Source organism: Scardinius erythrophthalmus (genome assembly GCF_964197995.2).
Source record: "Scardinius erythrophthalmus genome assembly, chromosome: 5".
Classification (NCBI taxonomy): Eukaryota; Metazoa; Chordata; class Actinopteri; order Cypriniformes; family Leuciscidae; genus Scardinius; species Scardinius erythrophthalmus.
In genome coordinates this window covers 14,183,315-14,210,400 of record NC_138225.1, presented here as the reverse complement: position 1 = coordinate 14,210,400, position 27,086 = coordinate 14,183,315, and the positions used below count along the sequence as shown (strand labels likewise).

General features: G+C 37.1%; 1 protein-coding gene across 2 annotated transcripts; it reads right to left on the bottom strand.

The window, feature by feature from the left end:
* Positions 1-284: 284 nt before the first annotated feature.
* gab3 (GRB2 associated binding protein 3) lies at positions 285-27,086 on the bottom strand. Of its 2 annotated transcripts, none has more exons than XM_081366609.1 (10): positions 26,967-27,086; positions 17,607-17,910; positions 11,253-11,457; positions 8,545-8,948; positions 8,357-8,409; positions 7,981-8,212; positions 5,742-5,832; positions 5,362-5,446; positions 2,759-2,866; positions 285-2,430 (listed from the first exon to the last, which is right to left on the bottom strand). In XM_081366609.1, exons 1-10 carry the CDS (start codon positions 27,036-27,038, stop codon positions 2,314-2,316), a joined length of 1,671 nt encoding a protein of 556 aa, XP_081222735.1. In that variant the 5' UTR covers positions 27,039-27,086; the 3' UTR covers positions 285-2,313. The 2 variants fall into 2 exon arrangements, with proteins under 2 accessions (XP_081222735.1, XP_081222736.1); XM_081366610.1 differs by having other exon boundaries at positions 8,357-8,406.

The following is a 27,086-nucleotide window of genomic DNA, read 5'->3' as shown; positions in this document are numbered from 1 at the left end:
TTATAATGTGATTCCTATCCAACAATGGCCCCAACAAAAATATTAAGCGGCAAAACCGCTTTCAGCATTGATAATATTGTTACAAAATGTTTCTTGAGCACCGAATCAGCATATTAGAATGATTTCTGAAGGATCATGTGACACGGATCCTTTAAAACACATTCAAAAAATCTTATTGACCTCTTTTGAATGGTAGCGTAGGTACAAATTGTATACTTATGTATATTTTTTATTTAAAAAGAACAGATTAAAGAAGAGTCTTTGATGTTTTTTTCTTTCCAGTTTATTAAGCTGAATTGTTTTAAAGTGATTTTATTGTGTTCCATATGCATCACAATAATTTACCTGCTGACAGATAAACATTCATTGATTCACACAGGTTAGTAAGGTCTCTAAATTTCAGACACGCACGCACGCGCACACACACTGTCTCTCACTCTTTCTCTCACTCATGTATTACATTTCTTCATGAGATATAAAGCATACACTGAAGAATATCAGGATTGGCGGGAAACTGATGATGTCACAGTGATAGTTTCCCATGAGATTTTTGTGCTCTTTTCAGTACAGCAAAGGTAAAATCTGACCACCATAAAAAAAAACAAAAAAAAAAACAGTGTCGTAAGCACAGCATGACATGGCACTAAAATTCTACAACCCAAGACAGAAATACATTCGTAATGCCTCATAATCGTGAACCTGCCCAGGTCGATGGGAAAAATACATTCCGATAAATGTTGACAGACCTTCGTAACCCTGTTTGGTCAATAATTTGACAGTAGTCTAACATATTCAACATTCAGTATTCACTCAACATTCAATCTAAAAAAAAAAAAAAGAAAAGGCAGATTTCGCTTCTACAAAACATTCACTTCCTTCATTGATTTGTTTCAGCGTCCAATCACAGTGTGTGGTTTCAGCGGTTTACAGTGGTCCGACACTCATGAAACATATTTTAGTAATGCAAGTCCATGTTAAACATGGTCTCAAGGGTCTTTTTAAATCAGTGCAAGAGACACATTTATTGGCATTATCTTTTTCTGTGACAAGCTTAAGAGATTGTACGCATCATAAACATATTCAGAACATCCACTTAAAGACTTCATGACACATTTGAAAACATTATTTCAGAATATTCACAGATAGGCAATGTAACATCTGAACCTTATACATCAGTGATGTAAAACGAACAGTGTGTATATTTGGGGAATTATTCCAAAGTAAATGTCCCAGGGAGTGCCACAAAAAGTCACTCTGTACTTCAAGATAAGCAAATTAACAATCATTTTATAAATAATTTCCTTTATAAAAGTGTGTGTTAATTTGTGCTCTGGTAAACAAATTCATATTCTGTAGAATTACTGAAGTAATTCAACTTTAGGCTTTGGTGCTAAATGTTTTCAGACAAGATTGAAGCTGTTAGCATTGTTTGTATTTCATTATCCATTTAGATTTAGAAACAAATTTCAATAGAGCTGTTCAGTCAATTAAATAAATTAAGATCTGCGGTTAATATAGGATTTTCTATGTTTTGCAACATAAATTATACACAGTCATCTTAATAAAAAAAACAATCAAAAGTTTGGGGTCAGTAAGTTTTTTTTTTAAAGTACTTACTACGTTTAATCAGCAAGGATGCATTAAATTCCTCTAAAGTGACAGAACTTTCTATTCATCAAAGAATCCTGAAAAAAAGCGTATCAATGTTTTCACAAAAATGATTGTTTTCAACACTGATAATAATAAGAAATGTTTCTTGAGCAGCAAGTCAGCATATTAAAATGATTTCTGAAGGATCATGTGACACTTTAGATTGGAATAATGCTGCTTTGGCACCACAGGAACAAATAATATTTGAAAATATATTATTTAAAATTGTAATAATATTTTACAATATAAATGTTTTTACTGTATTTTTGTTCCATTAAATGCAGCATTTATTGCGCATAAGAGACTTCTTTGAAAAACATTTAGAAAATCTTACCAATCCTAAACTTTTGACTGTTCTAAAAACCCATATGAAACTCCAGGGGAAACCCAATCTAAAATGCTAATTCACTTCCTGGGTTAAGGACTACAAAATAAACAGCTTTATTCTTGAATCGTTGGACTGGAGGTCTTTTATTCTGGAATAATTTTCTAAATATTCTGCCATTTTATTTCTGAAGGTTTCCTATCCATCTCTGCACTGGCTCCTTTCACAGCCGTGTACAAGACTCAACATGTACCTGAAATTGTAGGAGATGAAAACAAGTCAAGTTTTGAACCAAGTAATAATTTAAATGGATTATTTCCTCCCCCCCTCAGAAGGCTTTAGGCTTTTGACTGACGGACATCCTTCCACTCCATCTTGGTGCTTTGTAAAGCCTGTGTCTTCTTCTCGTCTACCTGCACATAATCCACCCTGTACTCGTCTGCCAGCAGCGGTTTCTGAAAACATCAAAAACGCAATATGAGCAAACCATCACAACACTAACCAGCACGGCGGAACTGTATCAATCCTGCAGGCAGATTTATGCCATGTCGTGTTTAGAGACAAAGCAACTGTCACTGGGACAGGAAATGCTGAGTCATTTTAATCGCTGCCTGAAGATTCACAGAAGAGCCACAGAAAAGATTACTACAACAGATAGCAGTGCCCACTAAAACCCCATGCACACACTCTAAATATGTGGTTCTATAGAATGCTTCAGATGCTTTTTTAAGAGATTTATTTCTGAAACGTTCTATTTTTTCCCACTTCATGGCCATCACTGACCTTCTGGACTGGTGAGGGGGAGGCAGAGTTGAAGTCAAGTGACAAGTAATCCAGCTGAGAAGGCCTCATCCAGGGGGCAGAATCACAAGCTGGGAACAGCCGAGAGTCCTAAACAAAAGAAAAACAAATATACCCACAATATATAATAACAATACATAACAATAATATATATATATATATATATATATATATATATATATATATATATATATATATATATATAAATATATATTTGTGTTCAAAACTATCACTAAGGCTGCATTTATGTTGTAAAATTACTACCATTTACAATATTTTAATAAATTTTAAAGTGTAGTTAATTCCTGTGATGGCAAAACAAAATTTTCAGCATCATTACTCCAGTCTTCAGTGTCACATGATCCTTCAGAAATCCTTCTAATGCGCTGATTTGGTGCTTAAGAAACATTTATTATTATTGTTATTACTACAGTTGTGCTGCTTTTTGTAGAAATTTATTTCTTATTAAGACAACACATATTTTAGTTTTGCTGACGAATAGAAAGTACATCGAGTTAAAATAGAAATATTTTGTAACAAATATCCCCAAACTTTCTTTAGAATGGTATATATTCTAAATATATATACAGTGAGGAAAATAAGTATTTGAACACCCTGCTATTTTGCAAGTTCTCCCACTTGGAAATCATGGAGGGGTCTGAAATTGTCATTGTAGGTGCATGTCCACTGTGAGAGACATAATCTAAAAAAAAAAATCCAGAAATCACATTATATGATTTTTTAACTATTTATTTGTATGATACAGCTGCAAATAAGTATTTGAACACCTGTCTATCAGCTAGAATTGTGACCCTCAAAGACCTGTTAGTCTGCCTTTAAAATGTCCACCTCCACTCCATTTATTATCCTAAATTAGATGCACCTGTTTGAGGTCGTTAGCTGCATAAAGACACCTGTCCACCCCATACAATCAGTAAGAATCCAACTACTAACATGGCCAAGACCAAAGAGCTGTCCAAAGACACTAGAGACAAAATTGTACACCTCCACAAGGCTGGAAAGGGCTACGGGGAAATTGCCAAGCAGCTTGGTGAAAAAAGGTCCACTGTTGGAGCAATCATTAGAAAATGGAAGAAGCTAAACATGACTGTCAATCTCCCTCGGACTGGGGCTCCATGCAAGATCTCACCTCGTGGGGTCTCAATGATCCTAAGAAAGGTGAGAAATCAGCCCAGAACTACACGGGAGGAGCTGGTCAATGACCTGAAAAGAGCTGGGACTGTTGGTAATACACTAAGACGTCATGGTTTGAAATCATGCATGGCACGGAAGGTTCCCCTGCTTAAACCAGCACATGGGACAGGGCGACTGCACTGTATTAAGGAGAGGATGACCGGGGCCATGTATTGCGAGATTTTGGGGAACAACCTCCTTTCCTCAGTTAGAGTATTGAAGATGGGTCGAGGCTGGGTCTTCCAACATGACAATGACCCGAAGCACACAGCCAGGATAACCAAGGAGTGGCTCTGTAAGAAGCATATCAAGGTTCTGGCGTGGCCTAGCCAGTCTCCAGACCTAAACCCAATAGAGAATCTTTGGAGGGAGCTCAAACTCCGTGTTTCTCAGCGACAGCCCAGAAACCTGACTGATCTAGAGAAGATCTGTGTGGAGGAGTGGGCCAAAACCCCTCCTGCAGTGTGTGCAAACCTGGTGAAAAACTACAGGAAACGTTTGACCTCTGTAATTGCAAACAAAGGCTACTGTACCAAATATTAACATTGATTTTCTCAGGTGTTCAAATACTTATTTGCAGCTGTATCATACAAATAAATAGTTAAAAAAATCATACATTGTGATTTCTGGATTTTTTTTTTTAGATTATGTCTCTCACAGTGGACATGCACCTACGATGACAATTTCAGACCCCTCCATGATTTCTAAGTGGGAGAACTTGCAAAATAGCAGGGTGTTCAAATACTTATTTTCCTCACTGTATATGAAACATCTGAAATTTTCTTCTAGAATGATCATTTTTATCAAGCTTGTATATTTAAGTTCAGTAATTTCACTTAAATAGCAATGAAAATAACCTATTAATTGTCATATAAGTGAAATTACAGAACTTAAATATACAAGCTTGATAAAAATGATCATTCTAGAAGAAAATTTCAGATGGCACTTAGAGGCTTTTTTGATCTGAACTCTTCATATACATACATATATATATATATATATATATATATATATATATATATATATATATATATATATATATAATGTAATTTATGTATAAATAAAGTGACAAAGTTGTATACTGCATATAACAGTGTATATACATTATAATTTTTTTAATGCTTATTCTTAAATTATGATTATTTACATAATTTAATGGTTTGCATTTCTTAACTATCTGCTGAGTTTTTCCATGCACTCTATGCTAAATCTTTCTGTTTGCTGAATTTTCTGCTATTTTCGTTGTAATTTACAGAGATTTACTGTTGTTTTCTTGCCTTTTTATCATTCTTTTGTTTGTTTTTTTCTCCCTTGCTCTTTCTAATTTTAAGGAGAAACAGAGCAATAAATTATTAATGAGAAAGGACGGCTTAAACGGGAAGTCACGTTACCGTGGGCGTGATGCTCCCTTCCTGTTCAGAGCCATTTAAGCCCCATCCTCGCCGCCTGTCCAAAGGAACACACTGAAGTGATGTGCTAGAGACAAAACACACAAACACAAAACAATATCTTACATGAACATCAGTGTGTCACAAACATGCAAATGAGAAAAGGCTTGCGCAGAGGGGTTCGCAGAGGCAGGAAATAGAGATCAGGTGACATGAGGAAGACAAACACAAGATCTTTGTTCAACATTTAGGACACAGACAGAAATACTAAAGAGAATGACACAGACGGAAGAGGTTGAGAAGAAGAACAGATTTGCAGAGGATCAGTTTCAGGTCATTTTGATCTTTCAGTTTGTCACGATTCAGTGTTGTGTACACCTCACCTGGGTTCTGTCATGGTGCGTGTGAGGGGGGCGTGGAAGGGACATTCAGAAATGGTGGACAGGCCCCGTAGGTCTAAAGGTGGCGGTCGAACTGTGAAACCAAACACAATGCAAAACGCTCAAACACTCCTTATCTTTTTCTGTCATCCACACAACACACACAAACACACTATCACTGAGTTTGAGGCATTTCCTTTGTGTGAAGGTGCATGACCTGTAGGAGCCCTGTGCCTCCACTCAAGACACAATGCTGTCTGCGGTTCCTGCTCTGCGTCTCTGACAGTATCATGCACTTCCTCTCTTGTGCTTTTGTTTTGGCAAACCTACATTCTCAGTTTAAAAAGAATTTTAAATACGTCACAAAGTCTTTCTTAAAGAAGTATGCATGCAGCTATTCAGTGAAATACAAAAATACCAGTGTGTTGCTCAGTGCACACTATTATATATATTAAATATTGTGACATATTTGAAATTCTTTTAACAAATACTAAATACATAAACATAAGTGTGTCAATCATAAACATCACAAACATGTACGAAGCACCGCTCACGCACTTTCAAGCCAAACAGCTTTCTGTTGGTCAACGTGACAAATTTGCATGACTAACTTGAACCTACTATGGAAGTCTTTCATGATTGCGTGGATTCCTATTTAAAATGACTGGATTTCGCCCTCGAACAAATCACTGAACAACCTTTAATCGTGGACCATCTCCAAGCAACTCACAGTTGTAGAATCGCTTCTTGAGAGCGAAATTCAGTCACTTTAAATAGGAAATAGGAATCAAGCAACTGGGAATTACGCAAAAGACTTCCATACTGGGTTCAAATCAAGTAAATTCGTCACGTTGACCAACAGAAAGCTGTTTGGTTTGGAAGTGACTTCTGCGTGAGCGGTGATTGATATATCGCCACATTATTGTCAATTGACAATGAAACTTTTTTTTGCCCGTGCTAAAGAGACCACATATTAATTCGGCTGTGGCTTTGTATGTAAGGCAAAGTATTTGCCAAAATTGAGAATTCGATATTTCAAGGCAATCCTGTCCATTTACATTAGTAAAACAACTCTTGAATTTAGAGCTTGAAATAGAAATGTGGTTTCTGTGTGATACACAGATCATGAGCCTCTGCTGCATCTCATCTTCCTCATTCATTTCAACATGCGTCACTCTTCTGTACCTCTCCTCACATGAGAACATCTTTTCCATTTCTCTTTTTTCTTTTTCTGACGTAGTTAACTGAAATCGTGATATCCAATCCAGTTAATGAAACTGCTTCATGGCAGCAGTTACAGCTAACACAACACACTATATCACATCACTTATTTCGTAAAATATATGGAGCCCCTAAAAGTACATGTTGAAGGAATATGTTTCTGGACCTTAGATGGGAGGTAAATTATTTGTCAATGCTTTTGCATTTGTTCGCAAAATGTTTGCGATCCCCCGAAAATGTTTGCGTTCGCTTGCAAAACCTTTGCGTTCTTTTCGAGCAAACGGAAAGTTTCCCGGGGGAACGCAAAACATTTTATGAGTGAACGCAAAAACATGACAAATTATTTTACCTCCCATCTCATATTTTTTCCTTTCAACATGTTCTTTTAGAGGCTCCGTAATAATACATTCTTAAAAATAAAGATTATTTATTGCCATCGGTTCTATGAAGAATATGGAGCTTTCCATTGCACTAAAGGGTTTTAGGGAACCCAAAATGGTTTTTCTATTCTATGAGAGTTTTTAAGAGTATACTTGTGCAAACAACTTTAAAAAGAACAAGGAATCAAGTTCCTAAAACTATGACATCACATCCTGTTTTTATCTAGATAATAGTCATTGGTAAAGTCATTTAGCATGTGGTAAAACGTGTTAGGAATGTATCTTACAATAAATGTAAATAAAAAGGCAATGTCCTCATACGTTTGACCATGAAGTGTATATATATATATATATATATATATATATATATATATATATATATATATATATATATATATATATATTTGACATGGATATTATATTCTAGGAATGGTTCAGATGCTATTTTGGGGCATGTAAATCTTATTTCCTATTTAAATCAGTAACACTAAATTCAGTCTAAAGACTACAAGTCACGATATGGAATACTTACACTACAATCATACAACTTTTAATGTTTTTTTTTTTTTTTAACACCATGTACTTTGATTGTGAATGATACTGGTAAACTTTTACTACATTTTCAACCCGAAAACATTTACCCCGTCTTTTTGGTTTAAGGTTGCGGTCGACTGGAGGAGGCTCAAAGTCGGGATTGGAAGGCGCGGGCAGCTCTGTTTTGCAGTTGGTCAGTAGGGAGACAGGCAGGCTGGAGGGGCTCATGGGTATGTAGCCGTCTGAAGTGACATTAGAGCAGCTGATTGGTGGGGAGGCCATGGGCACATATGAATCCTCACAGTGGTTTTCAGTAACTGTGGTATTCAGAAATATCGGCTAGAAATAGCCGAGGTACAGAGAGAGACACACTATGATACATGTGGTTTCTGGCAGTGAATATTCAAATTGATGCTTATTTACTGTGTATGTTTAACTTTCTCCAGGCTCATTTGACTATGTCATATTTGAATATTTCTTTACCAGGTTGAGGCTTAGACGTTTGTTCCAGTTTCTTCCAGCACTGTCTAAGTCTACTGAAAAAAAAAAAAAAAAGACATTATAATAATAAAATATATAATACTTTTTTTGGAGATGTTTCAATGAGAAAAATGGCGGAGGAGGGTGAGTCATTGATACTATCTGTTGAGTGTATTTGTGTGTATGTTTACCTCTCCTAAAGTGGTCTATTCCTGAAAGTGACGTCCTGCGAGGGAGGAGAACAGGTTGCGTCTGATTACGGCCGGTATCTTCGTTACTGTGGGGATCGGACAGGTGTGTAGGTTTGGGTGGGAGGGGGGGAGGCGTCTGTGGTTCGGATGTAACGCAGAAGGGTCGGTCGAATCTGAAAATGTCCGGTGGACGGCGTAGAGAGATGGGAGATGAGAGGCAGGACGAAAGTGAGGAGGAGAGAGAGAGCGGACCACAGGGGGCGCTGAACGGGGGCTCGGACACCCCGGCCAAAAGGAAAGGGGAGGGGGAGGAGTCAATGCGAGGGGTGGGGCTAAACACATCCTCTGTGTACTCAGACGAGCTCTGCTCAAATGATCGTTCAGAGTTAGAGATGCTGTCACACCTATAGGGAAGGACAAACACACATAAATGCATAAGAAATAAGCAATTTTTTTTTTAGTTTATTCAACTAAATAATGTTATTCAAAATAAAACCTGTTGACGAAACTCTTCAATGGAAAAAAAGAGTCCTTAGAGAAAGCATATGGAAAAAGTACGGTTTGTTGCGTCATAATGAAACCATTTTTTTATACAGGCTTTCTTTGCTGAATCAGTGCTCATTTAGAAATCATAAATTTGCATAACAAATTCCAAATTCTCTTTTGCATGTAAAGCCTAAAATCGAAATAGACAAGTGAACTATAGAACATATTAAATAAGTTAAAAAATTCAACATTTGCTTAAGTGTTGGAGCCACTCAAATCTGGTTCACATTAGAAAAGTTGTCTTAAGGTCATTATGAAATAAACATTTACCCTATTTTTTTATTATTAGACTTTCCTGGTCTTATTGTGCATAATTCAGCTGTTCATGTTATTATAGAAGAAAATAAATGTTGTTTTTAAGATCAGAAACACAATAATTTCTTTCCAATTTCCAATTCATGTTAATTTTAATTAAAAACTTCGAAAACTTTTTTTCTTCTTCTTTTTTTTGAAGAAATTAAACATTTTAGATTAGGGAACACATATTCACTATTAAGTAGTTGCTTATTTGCATTCATGTTACTAGCATATTAGCTGTTTATTAGTATTTACACATATTACGTCAGATAACGTCAGTAAATTATGGAGTGCCACAAGGATCTGTGTTAGGCCCTCTGCTTTTTTCAATATACTCTATATGCTGCCACTTGGTAATATTATAAGAAAACATTGGAATTACTTTCCACGAAATGCTCCATCAAATGCACATTATTATCTGCTTACTGTTATGAACAGCAGCTACACTAGTTATTTTCCATTTGCTTTTCTGTTTTATCTCAGGATGCTCATCCTGAGGCAACTAGAAAGTATATCAGCTCCAGTTTGGATCCAGCCTCTTATGAAGAATTTTCTATATATCCTAATCATTTGTTAACAACATGTATTCATTACTTCAATGAGCTCATTGTTTTCTGCCTTTAATACATTGTTAGCTAACTGTGTGATTTGTAATATGTACTTTTCTAAAATGTACAACTTAGACACAGTCACATCACTCTAAATTGTAATGTAGACACATGCATTATCTGTAAATCTGATTTAAAACGATATGTATTGTAAAAAGGGCTATACAAATAAATGTTAACTGACCATATTCTACATCGCTTAACCCTACCTCATACCTAAACATAACCACTACAACAACTACCTAACTTAAAGCTTGAGTGATCAAATGGAATTCAAGCGTAATTCAGGCAGACCACTGATCGCTAACAATATCGGCAACTGATTTGTTACTCCGCCTACTTTAATTAACTACAATATAATCCTATTTTCAGAAGCGGTCCCGAGTGAACTATCAATATACAGGGATTAGGAGTGATAATGTTAATAGTGATAGAGTTAATAGTGAATATGTGTTCCCTAATCTAAAGCATCACCTTACTTTAATTAAGCAAGGATGCATTAAAGTGATCAAAAGGGATGGTAAAACGTATAATTATAATTACAAAAGATTTCTATTGCAAGCAAATGCAACTTTCTATTCGTCAGAGAATCCTGAAAAAAAGTTTTTTTTTCACAAACATATTAAGTAGCTGTTTTTAACATTGATAATAATAATAAGAAATGTTTTTGAGCTCCAAACCAGCATATTAGAATGATTTCTGAAAGATAATTTGACACTAAAGAAATAATAGGTACTGAAAAGATACTATTTCCAATATTACTGTTTTTACTGTATTTGAAATCAAGTGTGAGCATAGAAGATATCTTTCAAAAAACATTTAAAAAAATGTTACCGACCCCAAACTTTTGAACGGTGATGCAGCTCTGAGAAACCTGCAGTTATTTCATTAATCAGCTAAACCCCTCCATAATAACGATCAGTATTCAAAACAAAACAGCATTACAGAAATCATTATGCGTTCTTATAAAACCATTAAGTCCCTACTTTGCATGCAGGTCCCTGAAGATTTTATTTGAATCTAATCACAGTGTGTTATGCTGCAGTGACCAAGATCAAAAGATTTCACTGATGCGAAAAGCATGAGAGATTTTCTTTTCTCATTTATTCTCTCAGTCACCTTTATTAAATCTGATTAGAGAAAAAGCCGAGAACTAGTCAGGCGATACATGGAATGAATCTCAATTCTGTATCGAGATTAACATGTAATTATTATTTTTTTGCAATATGTGATCATAAGAAGTGAGGTGGGCCTTGCCTGACGATGCTCTTTGTCCCGGTTTCACACTGAGAGAGGAAGAGGTAGTCGAGCGGAGGGCTGATCTCTGATTCGCTAGGCCTGTCTAGGACAGTGTGGCTGTCGGTGGTAACTGTGTCCTGATTGGCCACAAGAGAAACATGAGGAGAAAGTGCTGGAGATGGCTGCTGGGAAGAGGGAGTGCGATTTAGACTGTCCATTGATTCTGTCAAAGAGAAAGAGCAAGAGAAAAATAAATAGATTGGCTTTGATACATTGATTTATTTTGGATGTCAAAAAATTGCACACATTTAACACGTTTCATTTCTGAAGTACATTTGCTTTTAATTACCAGAAGGTGGCAGACCAAATCACCCCTTCCAGCCCCCCACAACCCACACACACACACACACTCTCTCTCTTTCTCTTTCTCTTCCTGTTTAGACTCAACAGTGCATTAGTAGTGGCCAGACATTTCTAAACCCCACAGATGAACACGTGAGCCTGTTACACGCGCTGAAAACACATGACATGTTCACGGTCGAATTTTTGGGGTGTAATCGTTTCTCTTCTTAATAGTAAGCAAAAATGTTTTTGGAAGGTGGAACTGAGTTGAAATAACGCAGATAAAGGTCATTGTGGAAAGTTTTGTGCCGCTTGCCATTCCATCATGGTCATATCTGTGTGTGTGCTGTGAGAATCTGAGTGACACATCTCTCATTTTGGGAATTATAGTTGAGCAGGTTAATTAAATTGGTAGTTTCAAATTATCCAAATCATTTTAATTGTCCATAAACAGAGGTGTCCAGCGATGACTCGGTGTTTAGACGTCTGATATCACACTCAACCTGCTGGTGCTTGAAAGGCATTGTGAGTAATGCTGTGGGTAAACAGTTGTAGATAACCGGCTTTTTGATCACGTTGCAGCTAGCATGCTAATCTAAGGGGGATTGTGTGGGCTCACATAAACATTGCATCTTTGGCAGAGCCTACTATTGGGTATCCAACACTTGAATAACTGACAATGACTCAGAAGAGAAATCTGAGCAACACCAGGCATGTGGTTGTATTCATTTTTGTTCTCGTATATATGTACTCTAAATATCTAGCAGATCTTTCTGAAATGTATAAGCCTGTAACATTTTTTCACAATGTTTGTACAGTAAGTGTAACATTTTTTGAACAGCTTCTTTTATACAGCTGCATTGAGAAGCCATTCATTATTATGTAGAGCTGCTTACACCTGCAGATCTAGGTTGCTGTGGTAAAGGGATTCGGGAGAACAGAGCAGTTGTGAGCAGTTGTCATGGTGATGGGGTCAAAGGGACAGTAGAGATACAATAAGTAGTAGTCATGGTTCTATGGGGTCAGAGAGAGAATATAAATAGAGAGCAACAGCCGGGTTTCGGAAGTAAAAACTCAATTCATTTTCTCCACAGGGATATGTATTTTTTAATGATAACTTGGAAAACTACTGTGAGCTACGAGGTTATTAATCGAGTGGTCATCATGGTGACAGGTCAGAGTGGGAGTAGAGATACAGTGAGTGGTTGGTGATGGGAGATACAGTGGAGACACAATGAGCAGTTGTCATGGTTATGCTTTAGAATCAGAGTAGAGATACTGTGAGCAGTTGTCATGGTGATGTGACAGAGGGACAGTGGAGACAATGAGTGGTTGTCATGGTGTTGGTCATAGGGACAGTGGAGACAATGAGCAGTCGTCAAGGTGATGAGTCAGAGGGACGATGGAGACACAATGAGCGGCCATCATGGTGATGGTCATACGGACAGAGGAGACACAATGAGTGGTTGTCATGGTGATCGGTCAGAGGGACAGTGGAGACACAGTGAGTAGTTGTCATGGTGAAAGGTCAGAGTGATTATGTTGTTATGGCGACAGAGAGGGTAAATAAACAGTAAACATGGTGACAGTTCAGAGTGAGAGAAGAGACATAACCATGTACTGTAACTTGTGGCTCTGGCAGAGATCAACATTTGAGTTTACAAAAGTTCAAAAAAGCCTTGGTTTAACAGGACCCCAGTGTATGTTCTGAGTGTGTTGACACATGGCCTGAAGCAGGATCTGAAACTGCGGCCCTCCAGGTGTGACTACAATCTCTAAAACTGTTCTTCTCTAACCCGCTGTCTGTCTGTCTGTCTGTCTGTCTGTCTGTCTGTCTGTCTGTCTCACGGCAAAAGAGTCTGCCTGTAAATAAAAAGCTGAGTTCCAGTTCATGGCTGGAGTCCTGCTGGGGTTTGTAATGAGGTTAGCGGCTAAGCAGCGACTGAGACTTTGTGTCTCCAAAACTAGGCTACACTTGCTGTTTCAACAATATGTCTGATAAATCTCTGGTCTTCATCAGAGACGAAAGCAACATGAAGAAAGAAACGAATTAAGCCTTTTTCATCTGCGCATGTGTGTGGAGAAAAGGGCATGGACGTGTATGTTGTTCTGTATATACTAGCTTTATCTTTCACAATCAGCCTTTACCAGTTTAGAGGCGTGTCCAACCATCCAGTGTGTTGTGTATTAAACAGTAACCAAGTGCGTGTGTCTGAAAACTTCTCGGCTGCTGAATCACTCATCTTTTTGCTATCTTTCCAAGTAATGTGTAACTTGAGGTTTCTCTCACTCTCTGTGTTCGGTATATGCTAACTGCTAACATTCTCCCTGCGTCTTACACTAATTATAGTGCCAGCTTTAATAAAAACATATTTTCTCTCTATAATAGCAGTCGTATGTGCTGTGGACACAGATCATGACGCTAGCTGTTTGCTATTATTAGTTAAAGATATGAGATGTCACATACTTGTGAGCTGTCTACGTTATGACAGATGTGTGTGTGTCTGAACGTTCCTCAGTGACGCAGCTGTTGCTCTGCAGACTATTCGAAAGAGAGGAAGAGAGATGGAGGAATGGAACAGAATATTAAAATAAGACCTCGCCTATATTACAGCGTCCTTCTCTAACAGATTCTGTCCGCATCTCTGTCTCAGCATCTCTCTCTGGAGGAAACATACAGTGGCTAATTATTTCCCAGTCTAAGTTAATTCATTTCAAAACTGCAGTTAGAGGAATATGAATCTTTAGGTTAATGGAGGGATCTGATGTGATGTGATGCAAGGGTTGTTTTTAGGAGGCTTTTTACGTACAAGGGTTTTTCCTGTTTTAGCTCATCTGTAGCACTTTCCTTTCTCATAAACCCACGCACATGCACAGAATTTTTTTTATTACTGGTGTGTTTACTGCAGAGAAATACATTTGTAACTTTTCTTTTCTGTACCTTAGCGTGAATAAAATTATATATTTTTCATGTATACCTCTTTGTTAATGCCTCACCTGGGCTGCGTTCAGCCCCGACAAAACGTTGCACAACGTTTTTTAAACATAAAACGGTGATGCGTTGAACACACTGTTCTGATGACGCAAGAGTTGCAACTATGGCAGCTGAGAAGGCCATTCTTTGTGTTCTTTGTGAAGAATTTTCGGAGCCTGATGAAGTCGGTATAAATATGTGTTTAATACTACAAACTACATTATGCCCGATGTTACAGTTACTGCACTTGCCGCCCAGAACAAAAGAGAACATCCCAATCCAGTGAAGGGATTGCTGAAACTGAAATGGAAGCACACATCTTACCTAATTCAGACTAAAACACATCTATTTAGCCTCACATACTGACTTTATTTGTAGTTCATACTGTTTTAATACCTTGTATTTTCTTTCTCATTTTTAGGAAAAGCACTTAATTACCATTGTTTATTTCTATAACAAATGTCATACACTTGCAATGAAGCTAAAAATATAAACAACTACATCATTATGTTGATATCCTATATTTTTACAATAAAACTTACGACAAACATGTCTTCTAATATCCTCAGTTGTTGCGTATACCGAGCTGCATCGAACCCATTTGTGAATTACTTTCCTTGAACCTTGAAGTTCACTTTAATACCGCGTGCTTTATATACATGTTGCTGCTGATTGGACTGCAGTTCTGACACACCCACCAAACAAGAGAAAACTATCTCAAACCCCGTTGCACACCGGTGCACGCCGTTTCCAGGAAACATATGACGTTCAACCCGGAAACCGTAGCAAAACGTTGCGCACCGTTTTGAACTTGAACGTGCCCCTGATCTTGTTTCATCACCTGTCACTTGTTGATGTACAAATGATTATTACTTATTTATTCTAATTTATATAGTGCATATTTACATTACTTTTCAAAAATTTGAGGACAGTAAGACTTTTTTTAAAGAATTTGCTACTTTTATTTAGCAAAGATGCATTAACTGGTCCAAAAAAAAAAAAAAAAAAAAAATACGGTTTCCACAAAATTATTAAGCAGCACAACTATTTTCAACATTGATAATAATACGAAATGTTTCTTGAGCAGCAAATCAGCACATTAAAATGATTCTGAAAGATCATGTCACACTGAAACTGTAGTACTGTAGCCTGGCAAGCCAGACCTACATCAAGATGTTAGGTCTGGCAACTCACCATAGACACGGCTCAATCCGAGGGGCGGGATAAACGACATGTCTTTCAAATTCCCTCTGCACGCAATAGGACAACGCTTCAACCAACCAGAGCGTTTTCCCAACAGCGGAGCTAGTTGATAGATTCAACTTTTGCCAGATCTGGCCGGCAAAACTACGAACACATCTTCCTTTTTTTAAGAATGACTTAAGTGCCGTTCTTTGCTCTTTTCTCATAGAAAAACCTAACTCCAAGTCCTCCAGAGTCGCGGACCAAGCCAAAGATGTTCGCCAGCAGCAGCCGCCATAATCGTTGCAACTCTGTCGTCATTATGTTAAGCCCGCCCCGCCTACTCTATACACGACGTGATTGGCTTGACCCAATTTAGGTTTTTGCAGCTCGAAAGTCAATGGAGAGTTGCTAGACTGCTCTGGGGCACGTTCAAGTTCAAAACGGTGCGCAACGTTTTGCTACGGTTTCCGGGTTGAACGTCATGTTTCCTGGAAACGGCGTGCACCGGTGTGCAACGGGGTTTGAGATCGATACGTCTTGTTTGGTGGGTGTGTCAGAACTGCAGTCCAATCAGCAGCAACATGTATATAAAGCACGCGGTATTAAAGTGAACTCGCACAATGGGTTCGATGCAGCTCGGTATACGCAACAACTGAGGATATTAGAAGACATGTTTGTCGTAAGTTTTATTGTAAAAATATAGGATATCAACATAATGATGTAGTTGTTTATATTTTTAGCTTCATTGCAAGTGTATGACTTTTGGTATAGAAATAAACAATGGTAATTAAGTGTTTTTCCTAAAAATGAAAATATAGGGTATTAAAACAGTATGAACTACAAATAAAGTCAGTATGTGAGGCTAAATAGATGTGTTTTAGTCTGAATTAGGTAAGATGTGTGCTTCCATTTCAGTTTCAGCAATCCCTTCACTCGATTGGGATGTTCTCTTTTGTTCTGGGCGGCAAGTGCAGTAACTGTAACATCGGGCATATTTTGTAGTATTAAACACATATTTATACCGACTTCATCAGGCTCCGAAAATTCTTCACAAAGAACACAAAGAATGGCCTTCTCAGCTGCCATAGTTGCAACTCTTGCGTCATCAGAACTGTGTTCAACGCATCACCGTTTCTGTTTAAAAAACGTTGTGCAACGTTTTGTCGGGGCTGAACGCAGCCCAGGCGGCAAAATACATTTTGCTGCCGCTAGGGTGCGTCTAGATTTCTAGGCTAGTAGTACTGATGAAAAATCTGCTTTCCCATTATAGGAATGTTACATTTTTAAAAAAAATTGAATAATATTTCACAATATTGCTGTTTTATACTGTATTTTTGATCAAACAAATGCAGCCTTGGTGAGCATTATTTAATTTATTTAATTTAATTTAATAATAAATTGTATTTTGTTATAATTTCTAATAGGCTGGACACTGCATTCATTCTGACCTTCTCAAAATTTTAATATTATCGAAGCAAGCCCATATGGTAATGTTAATGTGTAATGTTTTGAATGAAAACAAAAAGTAAGTGTGTCTGTAGTGCTCAGACAAAATAGGTCATGAACTGCTCATTCATCAGTAAAATCTTCAGATAATTTTGATAGTGTGATGATAATGTAAAAGGAAAACAAATAAGATATTTATGTAACGTATTACAGTAAATAGACAAGCTAGTATCAACATGTCTCTCCTCTCTTTCTCACACACGTCATCAATTGCTGTGCTCCTATTGGGTCGTCATTAGACAGTCTACAACAATTCTGACACCATCAGAAGCTATGATTCATGAAAAAGGCAATTGTGAGCATGTCATACTAAGCTGTCCAAGGCCTAAAAACAAAAATTACACGTTTATAATAAAACGCCTCACCTGAATGTCTGTTCAGTCCTCCAAACGTACAAATCTGTCCAATGTTCTGTACCCAGATGTTCATCTCTTCTACTGTTTTGGCCAGCAGGTAAAAGATGCGCGTGGTGGTCTTGACCACAAATAGGTGCTGATTTTGGTACTGACGTTTAGTGGGCCGTACCTCTGCCTCGATGGTGACCTCACACTCCTGCAGGTCGATGGTTCTGATTGGTTTACGGGAGCTCTTGCTACGGTAATATTCCAAAACGTCAGGGTTCCCGCTCATCCGACCCCTCCGCAAAACAAACCATCGCTTTCGCCATGACTGAGAGAGAGTGAGAAAGAGGGGAAGAGAATTAGATTAGCATTGTCCTTCTAGACACTCTCACATAGATTAGCAATCAAGTCTCCTTTGATCTTTAGATCTTGTCTTGTCTTCACATGAAATTATAATTTGCCCCTATTTATATCTTGACACATGTTGCTTTTGGTTGGCCTTATTTTGAACAAGTTATCTGTGCACTTTATTTAAAATAAAAAATAAGTATTTGTATTCTATAAACTTCAGTCTTTATAAAACCAGGGTTATTGTTAACTAAAAACAAATACATTTTTTATTAATTGAAATAAAGCTGAAATAAATATTGTATGAAATCAAAAATATTTTATCTAAAAATAAAAGGTAATAGTAAAAAATCTGAATATATAATTAAAAACAATAATAAAATTAATATTAAAAATAATAATAAATACTAATACTAAAATAACACTGATCTTGCTCTTCCTCTGAAACAAATGTCCTTTTCCACTCATGTCACTAAGTCCATCGTGGCTATTAGATATACTGCTAATGAATAGTCAAATAACTATGTACTAACTAAGCACTGTTTTAGCAAATTGGCTCTGGCTCCATTCTGGTATGTAAATGTGCAGGGTTGAGGTTCATTAACTCAAGTACAAAACAAAGTACTTCAACTGTCTTCAAAGAAAAGTGATTGCTAAACATAAATTTAATTCAAGAAGTAGATTCAACAAAATATTAAAGTATTATTGTGCAAATTAGACTTGCCACAATGTCCATTTTTTCACACCATGTGGTATCTGCATTCAAACCGACCGAGGAGCCATTTTAATAGCGCAATAGCCTTTACAGTAATGAAAACAGCTTGATTTATTTGAACTAAAAATGAAACCAAAACTTTAATCATTTCAAGCATTCAGTCAATCACCCCATTTACCCAATATCAAATTTTGCACCACTGTCGTCCCTTACCGATCGTAACGTATACCGTGGCAAGACTAGTATAAATGCAAGAACAAACTTACAGATAAACTTCTGACTAAACTGGGCAGGGTGTGACCTGCAGTTAGAGATGACTTACAAATGTACTTTCCAAGAAACACACAGATTAATCTCTCAGAGCAGAAACAGGTTGCACATATGGTTATGAAAAGTAAATAATCAACACCAAGTCAATCAGTATAAATCCTCTGGCTTTACCAGCGACTGTAATCAGTGCAAAAACATGCTTATTAGATGTATTAAGTTGTTATTCTATTAAGATATTAGGTTATGTCATCATGAGGTATTTGGGTTAATATTAGCTTATGAGGTAAATGCATTTACTCTGATGTTATTAGGTCATTGTTTCTGATTATTGTACATTATGTGTTGTTTTAGCAGGTTTTCCCTGTGCTACCAAGTGCAAACAGTACCTCAGGTGACATCTGTAAATCTTTCAGAGAGGTTGCCTATTTTCAATGATGTAACAGAAACTATTATAGAAACTACAGCAGAAAAACATTTCTAAGCAAAGAAAAAGACAGGGAATAGCAGTTTCTATGCTGTCACAGGTTTACTCATAGTTTCTCATAGTTGCTCGCTTTTTTTTTCTTATTAGGTAAGATAATACCCAAACAGATGAACACTGCATTTATACTGCTTATATAAATAACACTGAACAAAATATACTAACTTGCTCTTCCTCTTGCTCTATATAAATAGCCTTGAAAATTGCTCAAGTGGAAAACAGCTTATTAATCAAAAATACATAAATAAAAATGATCGAAAAATGCAGAAAGTTTTCTGTGATGGGTATAGGTTTAGGGTTAGGGGACACCCAACATTTGTGTGTGTGTATTTGCATTTATAGATAACTTTAATATTTAATTGTCATTTAAATGCCAATGTAAGACAATTTTTACCAACAACTAGTATTCTTTTTTCAAAAGACACATACATACTTTATGCTCATTCTTCTTTATGCTCATACTTCATTCTCTTTTGCTTCAGTCTGTGACATAATTCAGTTTTCTGTTGAAACATCTTTGTTCAGTTAGTTGCTGTTTTCTTTCTGTAACCAAGATTTTACCACAGAAGTCAGCTGTTACACAACCCCTGACGGTCAAGACATTTCTCACAGGCCTACTTCTCACAGAGTGTTTTAAAGTTGTTTTCTCCCAGCAATATTTAATAAAAGGCCACAATCTCCAACTTGTATCATCAGGAAAATCCTGACTTCCTCCCTTGAGGTCGTTTTTACAGATATACAAATATGTTTCAAACAAATGCATTATGAGTAAGAATGCCACAGAGCTGCAAGATTTCTATCATTGTGGACATTGTCACGAGACAAACTCTCTTCCTCTTTGCTGAGATCCAGACTAAGTGCTGACATGAGTCCTGAGAGCCAGATAAAGCAAGAAGAGACCAGAAAATACTTCTCCATTTACTATGGTCTTACAGCCAAACTTTTAATCCAAAGTGACTCATAGTCAGAGGTGTAAAGTCCAGGTTCAGAAAGTAAAAGTCATCCTCAGTATTTTGTTCCAATCACCTGGATTTGCTAATTAGCATAGTTTTTCATGGGTGGAATAAACATATGGCAGGACTTTTACCTTCTGACCCCTGGACTTTACACCTCTACCTATAATACACTTACAGTACAACCAAGAGTGTCATGCCTAAAATTCAAGGTGCATGTGCCACCTCAGATTTGTGAGACAAAAGGATTTTGAATGTAACACTGAAAAGACCAAAATATAATTGAATGAAAAATGACATCATTTGGTCAGTCTGATGGGAGTTACACCTTTCACACTCACAGATCATTTGCTTTAATCTGAAAATAATCTAGCCTTCAAACACAACTTTTTTTCTTGTGGAACACAAAATGTCAAAGCTGCTCTTTTCCACAAAACAAAAATACACAGTGATCGTTGGCTGTCAAGTTCAATTGCAATTTCGCCTTATAAAAAAAAAGTTATTATTATTATTATTATGGCTTTTGTGTTCATGCTTTTAGCTGTCAATATGAATATAGTACTTTCTCCTATCCATTTTACCATATTAAATCACACAGAAAGGAACAGCATATACTAAGCTGGTATATTAACCTTTCCAATTATACTGTAAGTGGTATTTGTATAAAAAATGTTTGACACTACAGGCCAGAAATGGACTTTACAGTTAGGTTGGGGGAATGTGGCCACAAACGCCTCCTTAAAAAAAGTAATCACACCTCATTAATTTTGCACGCAACACATGCACAGAACACAAAGTAAATATATAATTGTTTTTGCTGAAATGCTGCTTACAAGGCACAAATCTCCATCTTAATGGTCTTCTTTATTTAAAATATTCGGACATGCAAGAAATAAAGCTGACAAAGGGTGAAGTGGTTTATCCTGAAACCTAAGCAGTATCTCAGTAATTAAGCATTTAATTGAACAAAGCTCCAAAAGTGTGATCACTACCCTAGTGATTTTTTTATTTTTTTACCAAAATGTATTAAAAAAAACATTTATTTCATACTAAGTATACTACAAAACCCATATTTACTGACATATTGCTTGAGATTTTACTGATATAAATATAATTAAACTTTATTTGGAGTACTTTATTGCATAATGCACACTTCTTAGGCCTTATCACTATATTATGATCTCTGTATAATATCAGTCTTTAAATGCAAGATATTTAAAGTGTACCTAAAGTATACTTGCAGTAGTTCCACTTTAGCACAAACAAATATACTTAAGTATATCTTTAGTTGAACTTCAGCACTGTTTCCGGATAACTCAAGTGCATTAAGTACAAAATAATTTGTTCCAATTTGGCAGACTTTAAGTATACTAATTTAGTATACCAAAAAAACACAATTGTTTTTAAACAGATTATGGAAAGTTAACGAGCACAAACCAACAGACACTGATTAAAATGCGCTTATTCCACACTGAACCACTAATGTGTGTGTGTGTGTGTGTGTGTTTGTGTGTGTGTGTTTGTGTGTGAATCTCACTAAACCACATACATTACCCTTCCCGTGTCTGAACAGTTTTTCTACAGAATTTTTCATCGAGACCACACTTAGATCTGAGCATGCTCAGAAAAGCACGGTCAGAGCATGGCCTTGATTTACCTCTGCCTCAAACAAAGACCTTCTCTCTATTCTTTCTATTGGAATGGCTATATTTTCTTCCCCTTATGCATGCGTGTTTTAGTCAAAGAGAGGAACTAGAGCTACGTTTTCCCAGAACCCTTCACAGAAGGGAAGTCTGAAATTGGCCCAAACGTTTGTCTCCAACAAGCGAACACCAACACATTCACGTTTGCATGTGTGCGTATTTGTGTATGTTTATGTACATTGTGGAGATCAGTAAATTGAGTCTGTATGAGTTTGTTTACATGTGTTTGGAGCAAACTACATGTTTGTGTAGTTCCTCTTAGGAGGAAAAGTGTTGTGTAAATGTCAATCTAAACTAATGTTAAACAATGTGTTTTGTTTCCTCCCTAAGGTCAACAACAAAAAGTAAATATCCAGGGAGCTTTTCCCATAATGCTTTGCACAAACAAGTAATAATAGTCTTGATAAAGTCTTTGCATTGTATGTATGGGCTAATACATTAAAGTAAAATATTCAGTGACTCTTTCTACAGATTACATTGTTTGGAAAATGGATGGATGGATGATTCAGCTGCAGCGCAATCTTATGGCATGACGAGGGACTTCATTCGCACACGCAACATCAAGCCCCACCCCCGAGCACGCCCTTAAAAATATGTTCCCGCAGCTAAGGCAGAGAACAAGTGTTGTATCGTAAATGACGGAAAATTCCGGAAAATTCTGTCAATGGCTGGGAAAGAGTTAAGTAGATTTGAATTGAATTCCTATGTACTACCAGTGGACTACACAAGAATTCACATATTCAGAATTAGGAACAAATCAGTTTTCTTTATAAATCAATATTTTCTGACAATGTAAGAAAAAATATTTGAAAAAAATATTTAAGCTACTCAATCAAAAGAGTAAACACAACTACAAGCCAAGTGTACTTAGAATACAATCTTGATCAAAAGATTGATACAAGTATTGGACAAATATGTAAGACAAGTAAACTTAAAGGGTTACTTCAGGATTTAGCATTAAGCTTTGTATTAGTAGAAAACCTGTAGTATTTTCGAATTACCATGCTTTCCCCCCTCATATCCCCCTGAGAGGAGAGATTTATGTATTTTTTGTCTGGAAAAAATCCTCCGATGACGCAAAAATCGTCATTTTGCGTCATCGGAGGATTTTCTGGCCAGAGGCTAAAGACTACAGCCAGTAGATGGCGTTGTTCTGCATGTTTTCAACCCGCCCATACAGGGTGGGATCTTACTCACAGAATGTACACAGTATCAGCCGTCTTTCTTTGGAAGCTAAGCTAGCATGCTCTTGTTCTGTGGAGAAAGCTGAATAATAGGAGAAAGCTGAGTAAGTAGGGGTTACCATCTTCCTTTTCCCGGACTTGTCCGGCGGGCGAGACTGTTAAAAATGTCCGGGATTCGGCTTTTGCGTTCTACGGTCGCCATTCATTGTTTACATGCACACCTCTCGTTTCAATCTAACTGAATTAATTCCGATCGGTGAATCTGACTGTAGTGTTTACATGGACGCTAAACAAGTGCGTTTGATGCGGTTGATGTGCGTTTTAACATTGCTAAGAAAATTCCCGCTCCTCCGTGAGAGATGCGTTCTCCCGCGGCCGTCAGCCTCGTCCTGCTCGCCACAGTAAACATGATGAATGGCGACTGTAGAACGCAAAAGCCGAATCCCGGACATTTTGGGTCTCTAAATCCCTGGCAAACTCATCACTTAGGCTAGCCTTGTTGTTTTCAACTGTGCTCTCTAACCGGTAGGCGTGGCCTCCTAAGGCAGCGAAGCAAGTGCATTCTGGGAGTTGTTGTCTTTCATCCACATAAGCCAAAAATACATTTTCTGGCTTTTCTCAGTCTAGAAAGCTCCAAATTCAAAAATTTCTCCACATTTCTTCTACTTAAATGACATATTTTAAATACACATTCATCTTCCCAGAGGTGAAGTATCCCTTTAAGTGTAATTTCAAGTATATTTTCGAGAAGTACATAAAAAGTAGACTGAAAGTATACTTTTTTATTTTTTAGTTTATAAGAAGTATACTAATAGCACACTTGAATAAACTTCCTTTTTGAAAGGGTATAGCAGCCAATGCACAATAACTACAACATAACATCATAACCTAATACATTTCTTTCATATTAATTACCTAATTATCATGCAGCCCGACTGATTAATTGAGAGACTACATGGAATATTTGTAAAATAAAATACTTTTTTAAAAAAAAGTTACTTTTAAGCTCAAAGGTGGTTAAAATGGAGAAATATGTCAAAGAAATAGAGACCTGTCACAGCACCTTAAATACACACTTCCCCTTAGGTTTTTCCCCCTTTTATATTAATCTAAAATCTTGAAAAAAGTTCACAGACATATTTTTTGTGGACTAATCATTGCCGATAAGTTGCCTCGCTCATCTTTAAAAAAGCATTTTCTGTGAATATATTTGCATGTACAGTATTTTTCCAATTCACAGAATGTAACGATCAACAAAAGAAAGAAAGAAAGAAAGAAAGATCACACTGATAGCACACAACAAACACTCCTTCCCAATGTCTCACATTTTACTCTCTGATGAAGCCACAAAACCAGAGAAAGAGAGAGTGAGAAAGAGAGAGAGAGAGAGAGAGAGAGAGAGTGTGTGTTTGTTTGCTCTTCATGTAGTGCCTTGAACTGTTTACTATGACACACACATACGCACTAAACAGACTAAAGGCACACTTGGTTACACTTGTTTACACATGTGCACTAACTCTTTGTCAGCGCCCAGTTCCACCTCCTAATAGCAGTCAAACCACTTTTGCTTGCCCGGTCTCTGATAGCACACCTCATTTCTGAATGCAGGGTCACTCTCAACTGCCTGGCACCCTACACTTCCCATGTTTTGCAACACACCCAAATTTCACAGAAACAGAGCAAAAGAGAGTGAGGGGTGGGAGAGAGCGTGTTTGTGGTGTCAGGCTGACACTTTGAACACTCGTCTTATGACTGAAGGTCCTCCCTGCCCTTCCTCTTCTCAACCAAACAACTGAGACCTTCACTTTCATACAGAGGATCTTGAGAGTCTCTCTGTCTGTCTAATCAGGTTGTAATTAGACTAAACAGTGCTCTTCTGCATATAAATCAACTTTTGAATATTATTGTGCACCTGCTTTTGGAAGGCGTGATTTACAATTGTGAAATGCGTGTAGTAACAAGCGAAATATAGCCTCACTATTATATTTAGCCAAACTAGTAACAAAGGAAGCTTAAAAGATTAGTAAATGGGTAGTTGACATGTCAAACAGCACTACAATAAGGTTGTCTTGTCTGACATGGAATTTTTCATTTCAAACTACTGTTCTGAAACAATTATTGTACATGCAGACATGGAATCTTTGTACTTTTAAAATGTCATAACACCACAGGAATATTTAAGTAAACTACAAAACAGTTGGTTAACACACTATAACAATAACTATATTAGTGTCCGCACCAAGGGATGATAATGTTCTTTATATTAATAGTGTGCACTGCAGTTATGTCGTCGGCTGCTTTAAAGGCTCGTGTGGATTCTGATTGTTTGTCAATGTTTTTTTATCATTCATCTGCTATAAAAAACGTTCTAAAAATGAATCCAAAGTTATATCAATCCCCATGTGTCGTTATCGTTATAGCTGTTCTCATAGAACTTTAATGATTATTAAAACTTTATAGTTATGCTATAGTTACCGTTTGAACAGGCCTTTATAATGACAACAACACAGAGGAACAATATAACTGGAATCACATTCAGAACGATTTTTTTTACCCAATCAGAATGCACCAGATATCAAAGAGCTTAAGGATTTAATGAACTAGAACTAAGGACCAATGCTTCTAATAAAACGTAATTGTCCATTGGTGTGGATGCTAAGCTAGTCATTGTTATAGGTATCATTATAGTTATAGTTCTTGGTGTGAACGTCCTTTTACACGGTTAATAGTGATTACAATTACACTCATCCCTATTCATAAACAAAACTGAGGTCAACACATACACAGCACCATTTTACACAGTAAAAAGAGAACAGTTTGGCTGTTTCAGTTTAAAACTATTCCAGTTATACTTCAACGGTTCCTGTTTTACTCTACTTATTAGATTCAGGGACAAGGCAAACATGATCACAGCAACACTGTGGTAAAGGCTCAAAAAAGTATAATTTGCTGAGACACTGTAGCTTCTCGTCTGACAGATGAAAGCACAGGGTCAAAATGAGTGCTGAGCACAGTGAAAGATAGTAAACAGATGAGGAATGAGGAAGAAACGAGGAAGGACGATTAAACAGAAGGGAACAGCACAGGACAACAAAACGTGCACTTGGCATTTCTGTAACAGACAAATAACAACGAGACTGCAGTTACATGACAAAGCATAAAGCATTGTCACTTATACAATAAAAGGTAAGAATATATCTGAGATGCATTCAATGACAGAGTAACACATGGAAGTGCCTGTTTAAGTGGTTGCACAGGTAAACTGCTTTGTCACAAAGCACAGCACTGAATTTCACACAGGCAAGAAGAGGCTATGCAAAGCAGCAAAGCCACGTGCATGAAGGCACACAAATGCTGCACAAACACAGCTGAGAATTAGCATGTGTAAAGCATCTCATAACAACGATCAAAAGTCCACAGGCAACAGAAATCAAAATGCAGCCAAGCAGAGCCTTCGGCACAGCACAGTTAAATAGTAAAACACTGACAGTGATGGAAAGCAGCAGGGAGAGCACAAGTGTAAGCAATACTGATGCACATAGTTGAGAACATAGTATGTCTTAAAATGCAATTCAAATCAAACCATGCAGCACAGGGAAACACAGCAAAGAGATCCTGTGTTATAAAAACACAGAGAACATGAACTGACAGTGGATCATTATACTGCAGTACCTGCTTCTAATGCTGAGTACATCACACTCACGCTCAGACACACAGGACTTTAACTCACAAATCTCTTTAGCTTCTTCTCCGGAGGGGATTTTATGAGCCATCCTGTGCACACCACATCGTCCGCGCTCATAGCTGCTGCGTCTGTGTGCGTGTGTGTGTCCTTTGCTGATTGCAGACT